This window comes from Vipera berus (assembly GCF_964194415.1).
Source record: "Vipera berus genome assembly, chromosome: 14".
Lineage (NCBI taxonomy): Eukaryota > Metazoa > Chordata > Lepidosauria > Squamata > Viperidae > Vipera > Vipera berus.
The window spans coordinates 2,212,400-2,228,017 of record NC_138217.1 but is presented as its reverse complement, the minus strand read 5'-3'; the positions used below and the strand labels follow the sequence as shown (position 1 = coordinate 2,228,017).

General features: G+C 44.5%; 2 protein-coding genes across 2 annotated transcripts in view; one reads left to right on the top strand and one right to left on the bottom strand.

The window, feature by feature from the left end:
• Positions 1–7,651, bottom strand: part of PISD (phosphatidylserine decarboxylase) — a 63,318-nt gene extending 55,667 nt beyond the window's left edge. Inside the window, exons 1-2 of the mRNA XM_081339031.1 lie at positions 7,502–7,651; positions 404–483 (exon numbers count right to left, since the gene is read on the bottom strand). Coding sequence (XP_081195157.1) covers positions 404–483; positions 7,502–7,536 — 115 coding nt within the window. The 5' untranslated portion in view covers positions 7,537–7,651. The remainder of the gene's footprint in view (positions 1–403; positions 484–7,501) is intronic.
• A 2,352-nt stretch (positions 7,652–10,003) lies between these two features.
• The window catches only part of LOC308674302 (lactotransferrin-like), a gene marked incomplete at its 5' end in the record, with an annotated part of 29,782 nt that continues 24,167 nt past the window's right edge, over positions 10,004–15,618 (top strand). The window contains 4 exon segments of the mRNA XM_081338660.1: positions 10,004–10,064; positions 10,309–10,472; positions 12,152–12,255; positions 14,111–14,283. Of these exon segments, the coding sequence (XP_081194786.1) occupies positions 10,004–10,064; positions 10,309–10,472; positions 12,152–12,255; positions 14,111–14,283 (502 nt within the window).

Sequence of the window (15,618 nt, the reverse complement as noted above, 5' to 3'; positions counted from 1 at the left end):
GTTTTCTTGTTTCTATTTTTCTTAAACGTGCCTGACTGCTATATGCATCATACACATGTGTGTGCACATGCAAATATAAATAATGAGTTAAATGAATTAAGTCATAATGTGAATTGTCTGGTTATGTGTTGGGTGAATCCAGTTATTCTGGTTTATTGGATAAACCCTGGATAAACAAACTATAGCTTAGCATAATGGGAGCACTCAAGTCAGTATATGGGGAAAAGGGCTGAACTTTCCAACCACCATTGGTTATCTGCAAGAATTCCGTCAAGGACTCTGCCACCACGTTGAGGTTTGGCTTTCGGCTTCTTTTTCATTTCATAGCATGAGTTTGCTATGGTCTCTGAATCCTCCATGTCTTCCCAATACAGATCCAAACAAAAGCTTCAAGGAGACTTACCTGCAAGGAAGACCTGGGAAACGGTCTGCTTCCAAAATAATGTCTTCTTTACAGGGAGGGTCCCATGCCACAATACAATTCTGTTGAATAGAAAAACATCAAATACGCGTCAAATTATACGTAATATTGATACAATATTCTGTACTGATGTTCCCTAGATCAACCAAACATATAAAACTCAAAAGTTTGAGGTTTCAGTTATCTAAAGTTATAATCATCCATGTAACTCCACCCTTCAATGTAATGTAACTGAAAGCAGTTGATTATATTAAGATTTATTCTATCGTATTAGATAAATTGTTGCCTGCAATGAGATGCTTGTGAAAAGATAAGAGCCACATGGAAGTAAAATATTTCAAGGATATAGAAACACCAAAGTGAATTTAAAACCTTGGCCTAAATCTTGTAGAAACATAAAAGCCTTCTGGATTAAAATTTGGTGGAACATTCAAAAGATTTTTAAGAGGAAGATAAAGTTTTCCCCGCAATTGTTCTTACTGGGTATTGTTGTAAATTGTGATGTCAAAGAGACTAATCTGATGTTGAATATGATAACGGCAGCACGGTTACTGGTGGGACAATATTGGAAGAAGGACAATCTGCCCACGGTAGAAGAATGGGTGTTTAAAGTTTCTAATCTTGCAGAAATGTCCAAGATTTCTGCTTATTTAAAGGATCACTCACAGGAGAGATATATTTCAGTTTGGAGGAGATGGATAAATTATATTGAAAACAAATATGGGACCAAAAAGTTCCATTTAGCTTATGAGTAGAATTTAGTGGGATATTGTTATTGTTAGTAGTTATGCTAAGAGAGAGTTAAAGCGCAGTACGAATTTGGTTGATTGTATATTGTGTAAATTTTTATTTAGAATATGATTGTTGTAACTATAATCCTGTATTTAGCTCTGGGAAGTGGGGGGGGGGAAGTGGGGGGGTTGGGGTGGGAGGGATTTGGGGATATATTGTAAAATATTGTAAAACTCTTTAATTAAAAAAAAAAACCTTGGTCTAAATCTAATTACATCTGAAACCTGATTTACACAATATAATTTTGCCCTAAATTGTTTCCATGCCTTAACAACTGTAATTTGTGGGAAGGTAATTCAAACAAACTATTCAGAAAATAGTATCTGAAATTACAATTTATTTTAGGGGTGAAACGCTCAGATATACCGGTAATCATATTTTAAAGATATATTGCATTAAATTGAACTTTGCACACTTGGACTAGATTCAAGTTTTAAAGATGTTTCTGAATGATGGAATCATATATATTAATTTATTAGAATTATATCACAATTTTCATTCAAGAACTCAAGGCAGCAAAGATAGTATTCCCTTCTCCTACGTGTTTATAACAACTACCCTGTAAGGCAGGCTGGGCTGAAACACTGTGACTCGCCCAGGGAGCCTCTGTGGCTGGGTGGGGCCTTGAACCTGGCGATTACTGCACTACCCCATCCTGGTTTCCAAAGAAGTTGCAGTCTTTTTTCCAAAGAGCAGATCATCTTCTTTCTAACCCAAGCACAAGAGAATATTTATTTTTTATTTTTATTTTAATTCCATTTATATCCCGCCCTTCTCCGAAGACTCAGGGCGGCTTACAATATTGCTCTGTATCTAAGAACATCCGCCCACCTGTCACTCTGGTCTGTATAAACAAGTTGCCATCTTTTCTCCATTTAATCATATACAGATAGTCCTCGACTTACAGCAATTCATTTAGTGACCGTCCAAAGTTACAACGGCACTGGAAAAAGTGGCTTATGACCACTGCAGCATTCCCACGGTCACATGATCAAAATTCAGATGCTTGGCAAGTGGTTCGTATTTATTACAGCTGCAGTGTCCTGGGATCATGTGATCAGTTTTTGAGACCATCTGACAAGCAAAGTCAAGGGGGAATCCAGATTCATTTAACAACCGGGTTATTAATTTGACAAATGCAATGATTCACTTAACAGATGTGGCAAGAAAAGTCGTACAATGGGGCAAACTCACAACAAATGTTTTACTTAGCAACATAAGTTTTGAGCTCAATTGTGGTCGAAACTCAAGGATTATCTGTACTTCAACAGCCTCCAGCTGCTCTGTAGGGTACTAAATATTTAGTCACTAAACAAAGCTAGGAACCCAAATTTTGTCAGATTAAAATGTTTCTCATGAAGCAGGTCCCACCCATTGTTCCAAGGACTAGATGAAGGGCAGGCAATAGTTGAAGAACTGATTCTCACCCTAAGGCATATACTGTATGGCAGCGCTCCTCAGCCTTGGCAACTTGAAAATATGTGGACTTCAACTCCCAGAATTCCCCAGCCAGCCAAGATAAGAAACACTGCTGTAGGCAGTGTTTCTTATACTTGGTCTCTACAATCTCCTAAACCAGTGGTGGCGAACCTATGGCACGGGTGCCAGAGGGGCACTGAGAGCTCTCTCTGTGGGCACCCGCGCCATGCCCCGGAGGTGGCAACTCTCCCTCTGCAACCAGCCGCCTGCTAATTCGCCGAGGTCCCACGTGGCTGAATGCATCCCGGCACGGCTGGTTTTTTGTTTTTTTATCCCATTTATATCCCGCCCTTCTCCGAAGACTCAGGGCGGCTTACAATCTAAGAAGCACAAATCAATGTGCTTAGCAATAGCCTTCATTCTATGTATATGCCTGCTTATTAGGGCTTTCGGGCCCCCCCAAGCGGCATTTTTACAAAGTCAGCTTTTGGCCCCCACCCATCCCATCCCTCCTGGCCTCGCATGCTCTCCTTTTCCCGGGCACGATCCACTGCATTGCCTCCTCAGCTGTCGGCCAACCATCCATCTCAGAGGGGGCTTCTTTGAACTGCGGGGGATGGGCTGCGGAGCCCCAGAGTGTGCCTGTCGAGGGGCCGGCAGGCTGTGGCTACTGACGGACACCATCAGCCCCCATGTGCTCGCTGGCCTCTGTGTGCGGGGGCCGATGGTGTCAGGCAGCAGTTGCCACAGCCCTTGCCTTGCCCCATCACAATGATACCCCCGCCCTGCCTCGCCTCGCCCTGCAGGATGAGTCTCCTGCCTACCGCCCCACCTGCCAGAGACCTCCTGGAGCTCCCTCAACCCTGCCCACCCCCCACAGGTGTCCATCCCCATGAGCAACATTGAGGTGACCACATCCACCTTGGCCACACCCACCCAATCTGCCATGACCACCACAGCCACGCCCACCCAGTGGGCCACGCCCACCTGGCACCCAGCGATAAATAAGTGGGTTTTGGGTTGCAGTTTGTGCACTTGGTCTCTAAAAGGTTTGCCACCACTGTCCTAAAGCATAATATGAGACAATACTAGCTCCAGAAGGAGCAACTGAGTCTGCTCAGCAGACCCCCAACAGATGGAAATGTTTGAGTTGACCTGCCACGTATTCACACAGATGATTTCCCTTGCAAGGATGGCCAGAGGTGTGTGTGTCACTTTCCCTTTTGGCATCTCCCCCCACCAACTGGCAGCACTGGGTGTTCAGAATGCCTAGAGAGCCAATCCTCCTGTCCTGGTGAAGGACCCTCCCCTCCATGCAGCCCTGCTCACCTGGGAGGAGATGAGACAATGGAGGACAGCTTGGACACCCAGATAAAAAACCCACATTAGGTCCACAGATAATATATAAAGTATATGATAGTACGCGAATGTATATACATATGCACACACAGGAAGACGATCTGAATGTTCCTCTTACACTCTGAAGCACCTATATACCTTATTATGCCCATCTTCCTACAGAAAAGAAAATATGTAGCCTCCCTCCAAAAAATAAGCAAGGCAATGTTAAAACAGAAGTATAACATGCTGGAATAACATAGCCTTCAATGGCCTTAGTAGTCCAGCTGGGGAGGCACAAAGGAGCTACAAATATTCTCCTTTATTGGTACTTCAGCCCTTTCCCTCATACTCCAAACAAGAAAGGCAGGTCTTCTCATGTGCCACAGGTGTGCCTTCAACCAGTCTTGGGCTGTCCACGTCTTCCAAACCTAAAGCTTATAAAAAGCCTATAAATCTTGTTCATATTCCAGAAGCCTAAGATTTGGGCTGAAGAGATAGGAGTGATTGTGGCAGGGGCTTTCTCAGGCTGCATTCGCTCATTTCTGGCTGACATTTTGACTGAGACACATGAATGCATCAAGAGGAAGGCGTTTAAAGAGGCACAAGGTTTCCAGGTGGCGTAGCTCTGTACAAGAGACTGTTCTGCCAGTACAATCACAACTCAGGGCACTGCAGTTCAAAGCTGAGTCACACCCCCTCCTCTAATTCAGACTAGTCCCACCTTGTACCCAGTATTTTTTTCCTGCCAGTCACATCTGGCCTGTATCAGACTCTGGATCAGGGATGAAAAGTCCAACTTAGTTCTCCTGGACCTTTCAGTGACTGGCATGTTGTACGGCTCCCCCCCCCACACACACCCCTATTTAGCAAACCAGGTGAAACTAGTAGCGGATATAATTTGGAGATCTGCCCTGAAATTCCAACAGTACCCAAATTGCAGTCGGATTCTTGAGTATCCTGACTACTCAAGTAGTCAGTATCCTTAAAGACATCTGTTTGGAAATGGGTGAATAAAGGAAGACGAACTGCAATTAGGTTTAATTGCATTTAAACTGAATTGAATCACTTGACTGAGGTTTTTCTGGGGAGCCAAAAACTGACCTCTAAGGTTAGTAGTTCATTAACTTTACTTAAGGTGAGATTGCGTTCTGCCCAAACAATACAGCTTTCCATGGGAACATGCCTCCTGGGCTTTCAGCTTTTGCTGACTTGCACAATTATATATGTCCTGTGTCAGCTGTGACCACGGCTGAACTACTTGGATTTGGCAACAGACGTTCACAATCCAATATGCTCTACATGGGACCGTCTTGAAAAAGAGTCCAGAAATGGCGGTTGATGCCAATGAAGCAGATAGATTACTAACATATGCTAGATATGGGGTTTGCATGAGACCCACCTGGAAAGATCTGCCCCATTTGCCAATTACTTTCCAGGTACCCCTTTAAGTGTTGACGCTGATTTTTAAAGCCCAGCCTGATGAGGAGCCTGATGATCTGAGGACGCTCCTGCTATGGATCTGTCTAGCCAGGAAGACCTGCAGGAGATGCTGCTTTGAAGATCCCACTCTCCCAGCAGCAGATCTTTCTCGGGGAGCGAATTTTTTCTGCTGCTTTGCTGTCTGGCAAGTTCTGTTTGCCTCTATCCCAACTTTGATGTTTAGAACATTACAAAAACTTTGAAGTCTTTTGGTTTTAGTATTGATGTTAAATATCAGCTGCTGTGTTTTAAACAAGAAAACCTACAGAGTAAACAGCCTTGGTGGAGCAGTGGGCTAATGCCTCCTTAAGTAACACCAGCTGCCTGCAATTAGTGCAGGTTCGCATCCCACCAGGCTCAAGGTTGACTCAGCCTTCCATCCTTCCGAGGTAGGTAAAATGAGGACCCAGATTGTTGGGGGCAATTAAGCTGACTTTGTAATAATGCCGCTTGGGGTGTGTGTGAAAGCCCTAATAAGCAGGCATATACATAGAATGAAGGCTACTGCTAAGCTTGTAAGCCGCACTGAGTCTTCGGAGAAGGGCGGGATATAAATGGAATTAAAATAAAAAAATAAAAATAATAAAATAAAATAAAATAAACCAGAAATTGGTCTAAGAGCCAGTTTAAGGCACCGATCTGGTAGCACAGGGATCATCAGTTCTAGTCCTTCCTTAGGCATGATAGCCAGCTGGGTGACCTTGGGTAGTCCCTCAGCCCTAGGAAGGAGGCAATGGCAAACCACGACTACTGAAAACTCGCCCAGAAAACCCCAGGAACTATAGTAGCTCAGGCAGTGGCCAGGAATCAACATCAAAAATCTAGCAAAACAGAATTTGACCTCATTCAGAGAAACTGTGTCACTTTTGGCAACTAACCAGCACCTATATGTAGAAGGGGGTCAAGTAGGCCCGATGTGTAATTAAAAGGGGGGTTCTAAGATGTGCGTCATTGGCACAGCAAAATGTTGTTTTCAATTCTTGCCACAAGCCAGAAAAGCAGGAGGTGTAAAGACTAAAGAAACAGATAAAATCAGAGGCCATTTGCCAAGTCTCAAGGTAACCTCACCAGCAGGCAAGACCCGCTTGTAAGTTTCATTTGCATAAAGTGGCACCTTGGCCAGGTGTATCCACGGAAAAGAGGGCAGCCCCACCACACAGTCCCGGCCCTGGCTTCTCTGACATGCTTGCCACCCGCTACAAGAATAGAATAGAGCTGGAAGGGGCCATGGAGGTCTTCTAGTCCAGCCCCCTACTCAAGCAGGAGAACCTATATCATTTCAGACAAGTGACAAAGAATAATCGAGCTGTGTTCAGTTTTCATTCTTTGAAGGCCTAGGGCAGGGAAAGGCAACCTTGGCTCTTTTATGACTAGTGGACTTCAACACCCAGAATTCCTGAGCCAGCCAAGCTGAGGGGAAAGGCAGAGGTTTCCAAGCTGACCCATGCTGGCTCAGGAATTCTGGGAGTTGAGGTCCGCAAAAGAGCCAAGGTTGCCTACCACTGGCCTAGGGCTAACTGGGCAGATTTGTTGAAAAGCTTTGGCTACTTTCAGGCTGGTGGACTTCAACTCCCAGAATTCTTCATCAGGCTACAGTGGCAAGAGAATTCTGGGAGTTGAAGTCCACTCGAATGGAAGTAGCCAAGGTTGAAGGAGGCGGCTTTCCTTCGGGCGTCCCCCGAGCCGGGAAGGAAGCCACGCCGCCGCTCCTCTCCGGCAGGTCCCTCGCGTGCTGCCGGTCCTTACGGAGAGTCTGAAAGGCAGGGCCCGCCCGGAGTCGGAGGGTCGGCTCTAGGGATCCCCCACCGGACGAGGACTCGCCGGCTCCGCCGTCGCGCTGGCTCTCCGAGGGCCAAGACCGGGTCTTCCCGGGGCCAGGCGGGCGAAGTCAGCCCCTCTAGCGACCCGACGCCTCCTCGGAGGAGCCCGAGACCCCGCTGCTGTTTTCCCCAGCCCAAGGCCGGCTTCCCACGACCTGCGCCCGGGACGCCGCGGGGAGCCGGGCTTCCTCACGCCGCCGAGCCCTCCGCCCCGAGCAGCCCCCGGTACCTGCTGCCGGCCGCCCGCGCCGCCGCCGCCGCCATCTTGCCACCGCTGAGGAGCCCGCGACCTCTCGCGCCGCCGCCGCCGCCAGTGCCAGGCTGAGGGCGGCCGCGCTCCGGGCACCGCCACCGCCGCCTCCTCACGCCCGCCCCGTGAGGTAGGCCGCGCCGAAGAGGGCCGCCGCGGCTGGAGCCACGCCCCTCGCCGCCGGATCACAACGCCCATCTTCCTCAGCCTGAGGGGCTGCGGTGTGGAAGGGCCCCCTTCCTGCCCGTCGCTAAAACACACAGAGAGAGAGAGAGAGAGAGAGAGAGTTAGTTATATGGTTATGGCTACACACGCACAGACATATATATATATATGAGATACAGTTATTTATGACATGGTTATAAATATGTCATAAATAACGTGTGTGATGTGAGGGCCTCTTTGAAGTAAGTGAGGGCCTCTGCTGATAGATAACCATGTCCCCAATTACGTTTTTTTTAAAATATATATATATACAGTTTTAGTGCTTTTTCACACAGATCCACCTGCAAATGGGATGCTGGTAGGACCCTATTTATTTATGCATTTATTACATTATTTTATTCGTGTATATCCCCTCTTTATTATTTTTATAAATCACTCAAGCCTTCAGGGCCTGCTGCTGTTGGAAAGAAGAAGAGGAATGGACCACCAGTCAAAAAACCATAAAGCAGCCATGAAGGCCTTCGAAAAGATATTCAAAGGTTGGGATGCCTCTACTTACAGAATCACAGATGCTGTGGTATTCCCTGTGACGCTGTAAAAGTGACAGTTGGACTTTGACTAAGCAGGAAGAAAAGGATATTGAAGCTTTTCATGTTGGAAAACGCTCCTGAGAATACTCTGGACAGAGAAGAAAACCAACGGATGGATCATCAAACAAATGGACCCTGTGTTTTCCCTCAAACCACACATGACCAGACATCTTATGCGAGGACCCATCTCTCTGGAAAGGGTGAAAAGAAAGAAAAGAAGAGGGCAACCGGTAGCAAGGAGGATGGGCTTGGTTCCAGTGGCCATGAGGTCACCTTGGAAGAGAAAAAGCATTAGGTCCGCCTGGTGAAAATATAACTCTGGTTGCTAAAGAGTTGATAATTTGATGATACATAATCAGTGTTAATATGATAATAAGTACAAGGGCAATCAGAAATAAATCCCCCTTGGGTTATCAATGACAGACACTCAGATACAGAACTTTTATTATACACATTAGAAAACTACATTACATTACTTTTCGACATATTCGCCTTTCAAATTGAGGTACTTGTAACGTTTTGCAAAGTTTGAAATTCCTTAGTAGTAGTCGCTCAGCGCCAAATCTGGGCTGGGGGGGAGGTATGATAAAAAAACATCCCAACGGAACTGCTTCAAAAGTTCTTGGGTGTGTGTAGCGGTGTGCGGGCGAATATTATCGTAAACCAACACCACACCAGAAGTGGTGCCATAGAAAATCCTGCCAAATGTGAAGATGCCAAAGGAGTAACTGCTAGTGAAGTTCATGGAGCGTGGTTCGACCATCAGTTCAGAAGTCTAATGTGAAACGTTAGGAAAACTGAGACGAGCCATCCATAACAAGCGTCAGGGCCTGCTGACTTCCGTTGTGGTGTTGGTTCACGATAATGCTCGCCCGCACACCACTAGACGCACCCAAGAACTTTTGAAGCAGTTCCGTTGGGATGTTTTTGATCACCTCCCCATAGCCCAGATTTGGCATCAAGTGACTAGTATTAAGACATTTCAAACTTTGTAAGACGTTACGACAAGTGCCTCAATTTGAATGGCGATTATGTCAAAAAGTAATGTAATGTAGTTTTCTAATGTGTATAATAAAAAGTTCTGTATCTACGAGTGTCTGTCATTGATAACTCAAGGGGGGTTTATTTCCGAATTGCCCTTGTATAAGATACAGATCTAGACATCGTACTAAGCCAGCCTTGTTATGATTAGATGCAAAATGTGAGCCGAGGACAACAGAGATGGAGAGGGTGCAGGTTAGTTTCACCTGTATTTTTTAAAAATCAGAAAAGAGTGGTTTTATGTCTTTACAATAAAATGAGTTAGTTGAAAAAGATGCAACTGGACTCCTGATTTTTCACTACCATAAATGACTTCTACAGTGTCTTCATTTGTCAAAATGCTGGTGTGTGGGATGCCTCACTAGGCTAGTCTAAATCTAACCCTGGCCAGTGTTGTCTTAAATGTAGAATGCGCTTTTGAACCACCCCAGAGGAGTTGGAAGAGAAAAGCAAAAGGTTTGCAATCCTTTATTTTGCCTGGCTGAGGTTTTGCATTGTAAAATTTCCCATCGGCACGCAAGGATTGGCCTTCTTTCCTGCCCATCCCATCACTTTCACTTCCAGCCCACGCAGCTGCTGCATCAGGCATTTTCGGTCTCCCCCCCCTGCCCCCCTCCCTGTCACTGCTTTGGAATCTTTGAAATGAGGGAAGGGGAAGACCACGATGATTTGTGCCTCTGCCATCATGAAGTTGTTTCCTGCGACTGTTCTCCTTGTCTTGCCTGTTGTTGCTCCTCTGGCCTCAGGTAAGGGTGATGGAAGGGGAGGGCATCCAGTTCAAACATCTGTTTTGCTTCTGCTCTCCCTGGAGGTTAGAGGTTCCCCAGCTCAAAGCGGACAGAGCTAAGAAAGCGTAGCACGCTAAGTGGACGTGACCCTGGGGCTTTCAGTTGTGGTCATTATTTGGAGATGAGCCGGGTGGGTGGCTCTATTGCTGTCAGCTATTTAGCTTGAAAGGACGGTGCCGTTTAGCCTCCTATGTGCTTGCAGGGAAGAAGCTCCGCTGGTGCACGCTTTCCCCCCTGGAGCAGAAGAAGTGCTCTGAACTCTCCAAAGCGCTTCTGTCTACTTTGCCGCCCCTCTCCAGCAGTTCTTTGAAGAGGATTTCTTGCATCCTAGCCCACAACACTTACGACTGTATCAATAAGATTCGGGTGAGTCTCTCGAAATTCCAGGAAACACCCACGTCACCAGTTCAGCTTTTGGTGCCCAGTGGACAGGGCAGAGCTCCATACTGTAATTGGGGCATTCTCACCGAGAAGCCCATATTCCTGGACTAAACCTCCTGGGGAACCTGGACTTGTGAACCTGGGATGCCTCTGTCCAGGCACGGAAGCCAAACTTGGGCTTCTTGGGCACTGAGACATCTCAAGACCATCTGATTATCCCAAAGATGCTTTTTCACGAGGCAACTGGACTTTCTTGTTTTTCTTTGAAGATGTTTTTCTTCTCATGCAAGAAGAGCTGAAGAAGCTTCTTGGATGAGAAGGGAAACATCTTCAAAGAAAAACAAGGAAGTCCAGTTGCCTCATGAAAAAGCATCTTTGGGATAACTGACCTGGATGATTGAGAAACTCCTTAGACAAGACATTCTGGTTAGTTTGCAATCTTGAAACCTATATTACATTTATACCTCACCTTTCTATTTGCATAAGTGCTCAAGTTAGCTTAAAATGGTTAACTATTTAATCCTCAACTAGCTAGGAGAACAAATAAAGGGGATACAAAATTGGTGTGAAAACCATTCTGGGAGAGTTTTTCGTCACATTACTACAAGGATGAGACAAGGTCCTTTACTTTTCACAATTTTCATTGAACGCTTGGATGAAGAGGCAGAGGAACTGCTCTACCGATGTGCTGATCACACAGGTTGCTTTGGGGTGGGGAGGGTTACAGGCAGAATAATTTCAAAATCAAACTTGAAAAGCAGAAGAGATCCCAAGAGCAGCCAGGAGAAGAGCAGCACAAATTAGTATTTACTTCTTTGGAGAAATAAACAACTTTATCAGATCATTCCTGAACATTAGAATTGCCGAACAGATGACATAGATACTCTGAGGAGTAACTCATTTAGTTGGGGGTTCCACCCTTTTGAACATGGTATTAATCAGTGACTTGGCATCTGTCATTACACTGGGATGGCAAGGTAGATGTGTTGTGATTTGTGACCCCAGCATGCGGTCACCATCTTCCCCAGGGCTTTTCCTCACAGCTCTGTGTTAGGAATCCAGGAAAGAAGCACAAGCACTTCATTTTTTTAAGGCGCTCAATACTGATTTTTTTGTTATCTGAGCATAACATAACAAAACCCTCAGCCAAATAACCTAGGTGTTTCTAAAAAGTTTAAATTATGGCCTGAGCAGCTGAATAAACTCAACATTCCATAATGGTGAGGTGGCCTGATCACTCGGAAAACATGTAACCTGTTATTATATAAGTGTTCGTGCTTCATTTGCAAAGGATTAATGTCCATATATTGTTGGGTACTGATTAACCTTGGCAAAACATTGTTATCTGATGCTCAGATAACAAAAAAAAAATCAGCACTGAGCATCTTAAAAAACTGAAATGTTTGTGTTTTTTCTGGATTCCTGATGCTAACCGTTCTGAGGAAAAGACAGCCAACATTCACTGCATCCTCTGGTCACAAGGCACAAGACATCCACCCTGGAAGGTTGAGGAATTCTGGGAGTTGAAGTCCACACTGCCAAGGCTGAAAAACACTGAACTATTGCATCATGCAAATGACATTCTTCTGTAATTAGATGCAAGATGCTAGATGGACCAGAAGGGTGGTAGAGAAGAAACTAAAAACGTTTTAAATCTCTCCCAGGAGAATAAAGCTGATGCAGTTTCCTTGGATGCCGGAGATGTATATTCTGCTGTAAAGCTTTATGGCTTGACTGTGGTTGCCAAGGAGATCTATTTGGAAGGTCAGTTACCTTGTGCCCAGAGCCAATCTCCTTTTTTCCTCTCAGAAGCATCATTACTAAGATTTTATGGGTGGGCATGTACACACATAAGAACATAACATTTAAAATGTACAAAAGACTAAATTTAGGATGTTCTGGCTGATGTTCTGGCCAGGCCTGGTGCTGGAGGAAAAGATCAGAAAAGAAGGCCTGTTTGTGGTTGCAGAAAGATCTCTCTGACAAACTGAAAGACAAAAAGGACAAATACAAAAAATGGAAAGAGGGGCACATAACTAAGGCCGATTATCGGCAGACAGACAGAACATGCAAAGATGAAGTCAGGAAAGGAAAAGCTCAGAACGAACAAAGACTTGCAACAGAAATCATGGATAATAAAAAGTTTCTTCCAACATATTAACAAGAAAAAAAATCAAGGAAACTGTAGGCCCATTAAAGAGAAAAGATGGCAAGGAAATAACAGACAATACAGAGAAAACAGAACTGCTTAATTCATACTTTGCATCAGTCTTCACACAAAAAGAAGCATACAAAAAAAACACTGCAAAAGACATACTAGAAACAAAAATTAAAATAAGCAAAAAAATGGCAAGAGAACACCTATCTGACCTTGACAAATTACATCCCAGAGTTCTGAAAGAGCTGGCAGATGTTATGTCAGAACCATTGCACCATATCTTTCATAAATCCTGGAGCATGGGGGGGGGAGGGGGAATACCAGGGGATTGGAAAAGGGCTGATGTGGTTCCCATCTTCAAGAAAGGTGTGGGGGGGGAACAGACCCAGGAAACTACAGACCAATCAGTCTAACCTCAATACCTGGGAAGATCCTAGAAAAGATAATGTAGTGTATATTGGAGGTGGTGACTCTTTGAGAGCTGTATGCAATGAAATTCATTTTAATGTATGCCGATTAGTGTATATTCAAAGTGACAATAAAGTTATTATTCTATACTATTCTATCATATTTCAAATATGAAATATTTCAAATTTATTTGGTCCCTTAGTTTGCTTCAAGCTTTCCTGGATTAAATTCTTAACTAGTTTTTTTGCCATTTACTTAAATTATTAATTATTTTTTCCCTGCTTTCTAGAACAAAGGATCACTCACTACATAGTTTTTCAGACTCGTGGCTGGGAAGACCTCTTTTAACTTTAATATAGTTATGTTCCAAAAGTGCTTAGAAAACGAGGCTTACCCACATATGCTCTGCCGCAGTTGAGAGCATAATGGCTTCCCTCATCTCCTACCACTCAAATCCATGAGCTGACTGCTGTCAGGTGGTCTCCTCATGAGGAGCAGCCATCTGGAGCACAAGTGGGCAATCACTTGTTCTCCCCATGTCCAGAGAGGTTCCGTTGGACTGGCCTTCTTGAAGGCTGATTTAGAGTTTCTGTAAATGCAAAGAAAAGCAATTGAGCAGAGCGCTGCCAGTGCTTTATTTTCAAGAACTGGGAAAGAGAGACTCTTCTATAAGGAAAGAGCGTTAAAAGCTTTTGACCTCTGAAGTTAACAGGAGGAGCAGTATATTTAGATTCTTCCATCTATTGTAGGTAAAGAACTATTCTAGTAAGGCCAAGATTTATTGTTTTATTTACACTTTCACCTACAAAAATTCATTGGACAAAAGCCATGGCATTAGTCATTCTGCTGGAGATGCATCCCCGGTACCACATGACTCGGAATAACTTCGTTTGGATTGAATTTAAACTAAGGAAATAAAATACTGCAGAACACAATGTTTCAAAATGCTTTTGGGTCAGGCTCCTTGTCAATCAGGAGTACCATGTTTGATGCCAAAGATTCAGTTTTATTCTCCAGGGGTGAATGGTTTTTCCACTGTGTCTCTGTCTTTAGGTAGCTGTGTATTTGCAGTGGCTGTGGCCAAGCGTGGGATGCTGGATCTCCAAAGGCTCAAAGGAGTCCGAAGTTGCCATAATGGAGCTAGGTGGACTTCAGGCTGGAGCATTCCCATGGGCTTCCTCTTAGCCAGGAGTGATCTGATGTGGGTCTCAGGCCAGCCCCTCAGCCGAGGTGAGTGGACAAGAGTTGCCACTGTGTCTGAATCTAGGATTATATCTCCGTAGGTACTTGATTCTAATAGATCAGGGGTGTCAAACTGCCGGCCCGTGGGCCGGAGCATCACGGAGAAACCGTGCCCACCCCATTTTTGGCAATGGGAAAAAGTTCCGATATGTCGCACGACGTCACGTGACGTCGCAAGTTTGACATGCCTGTAATAGATGAATGGTGAGCTATAAGATGGGAACAAATATATTTGAACTTGACACTATACCATACTGGACTCCTGAAAATGGCTGAATCATATATGATATGTGGTATATCGTATATATATTATATATCATATTGTAATTGTGTCTGACCATTGTGAATGACCATTGCCTGAACATATTGGGTCATTCCATAATGCCATAAGAAGGCCTCACAGTTCATGACATTCACACTATGGCTGGGTTCACACAATACACTATAATTTAAACCAGTCATTCCCTAACAGTATGACCGTATTTGATGGCAATGCCAAAATAAAAGAAAGAAATAAAATACTCAAAATGTCACAGTTGGCTAAACATAAAATTTTGGACAAAAATATTAACATTTTTTAGTATAAGTAGTTGGAGGGACTTGAGCTATACTGTTCAGCTTTAATACTTTATAAACAGCCGGGTGCCGTGTCAGATGCGTTTCTTGGAAGGTTTTAGTGATGACACGATAATCTGCATAAAGAACATTGTGTGCCCCTGCCAGAAATGACAGTCTGCAACCACAGTGATTGGGTTCACATTTCAGAAACAAATCATGTTGCATTAGTTGCCAAAGTGAATTATCCCTCCTAGTAAGATTTCTGGCCTTCGCATAGGGCTGAGACACACCTGGGTCACTCCGAGGCTTGCCTCAGAACCTGGGGGAATGTCCCCCTCCTGGCCTGGTTAGACCTCTTGGTGATGTTTGACTCTGCTCTCTTGTAGACACCTGCAAGGGCTAGAAAGAAGGGAAATACAGAGTGGTTCTACTTTCTCCTAGGTGGGCAGTTCTAGTTGATATTCATGGGGGAGGAACATTTGAGTACATGTCTTCTCCAGTGTGGGGTGCTACAGGTAGTCCTCTACTTATGACCACAATTGAGCCCAAAATTTATGTTGCTAAGCAAAACAGTTGTTAAGTATTTTTTGCCCCATTTTATGACCTATCTTGCCTCAGTTGTTAAGTGAATCACTGTAGTTGTTAAGTTAGTAGCATGGTTGTTAAGTGAATCTGGCTTCCGCATAGACTTTGCTTGTCTGAAGGTCACAAAAGGAGGATCACGTGACCTGGCCACCATCATAAATATGAACCGGTTGCCAAGTG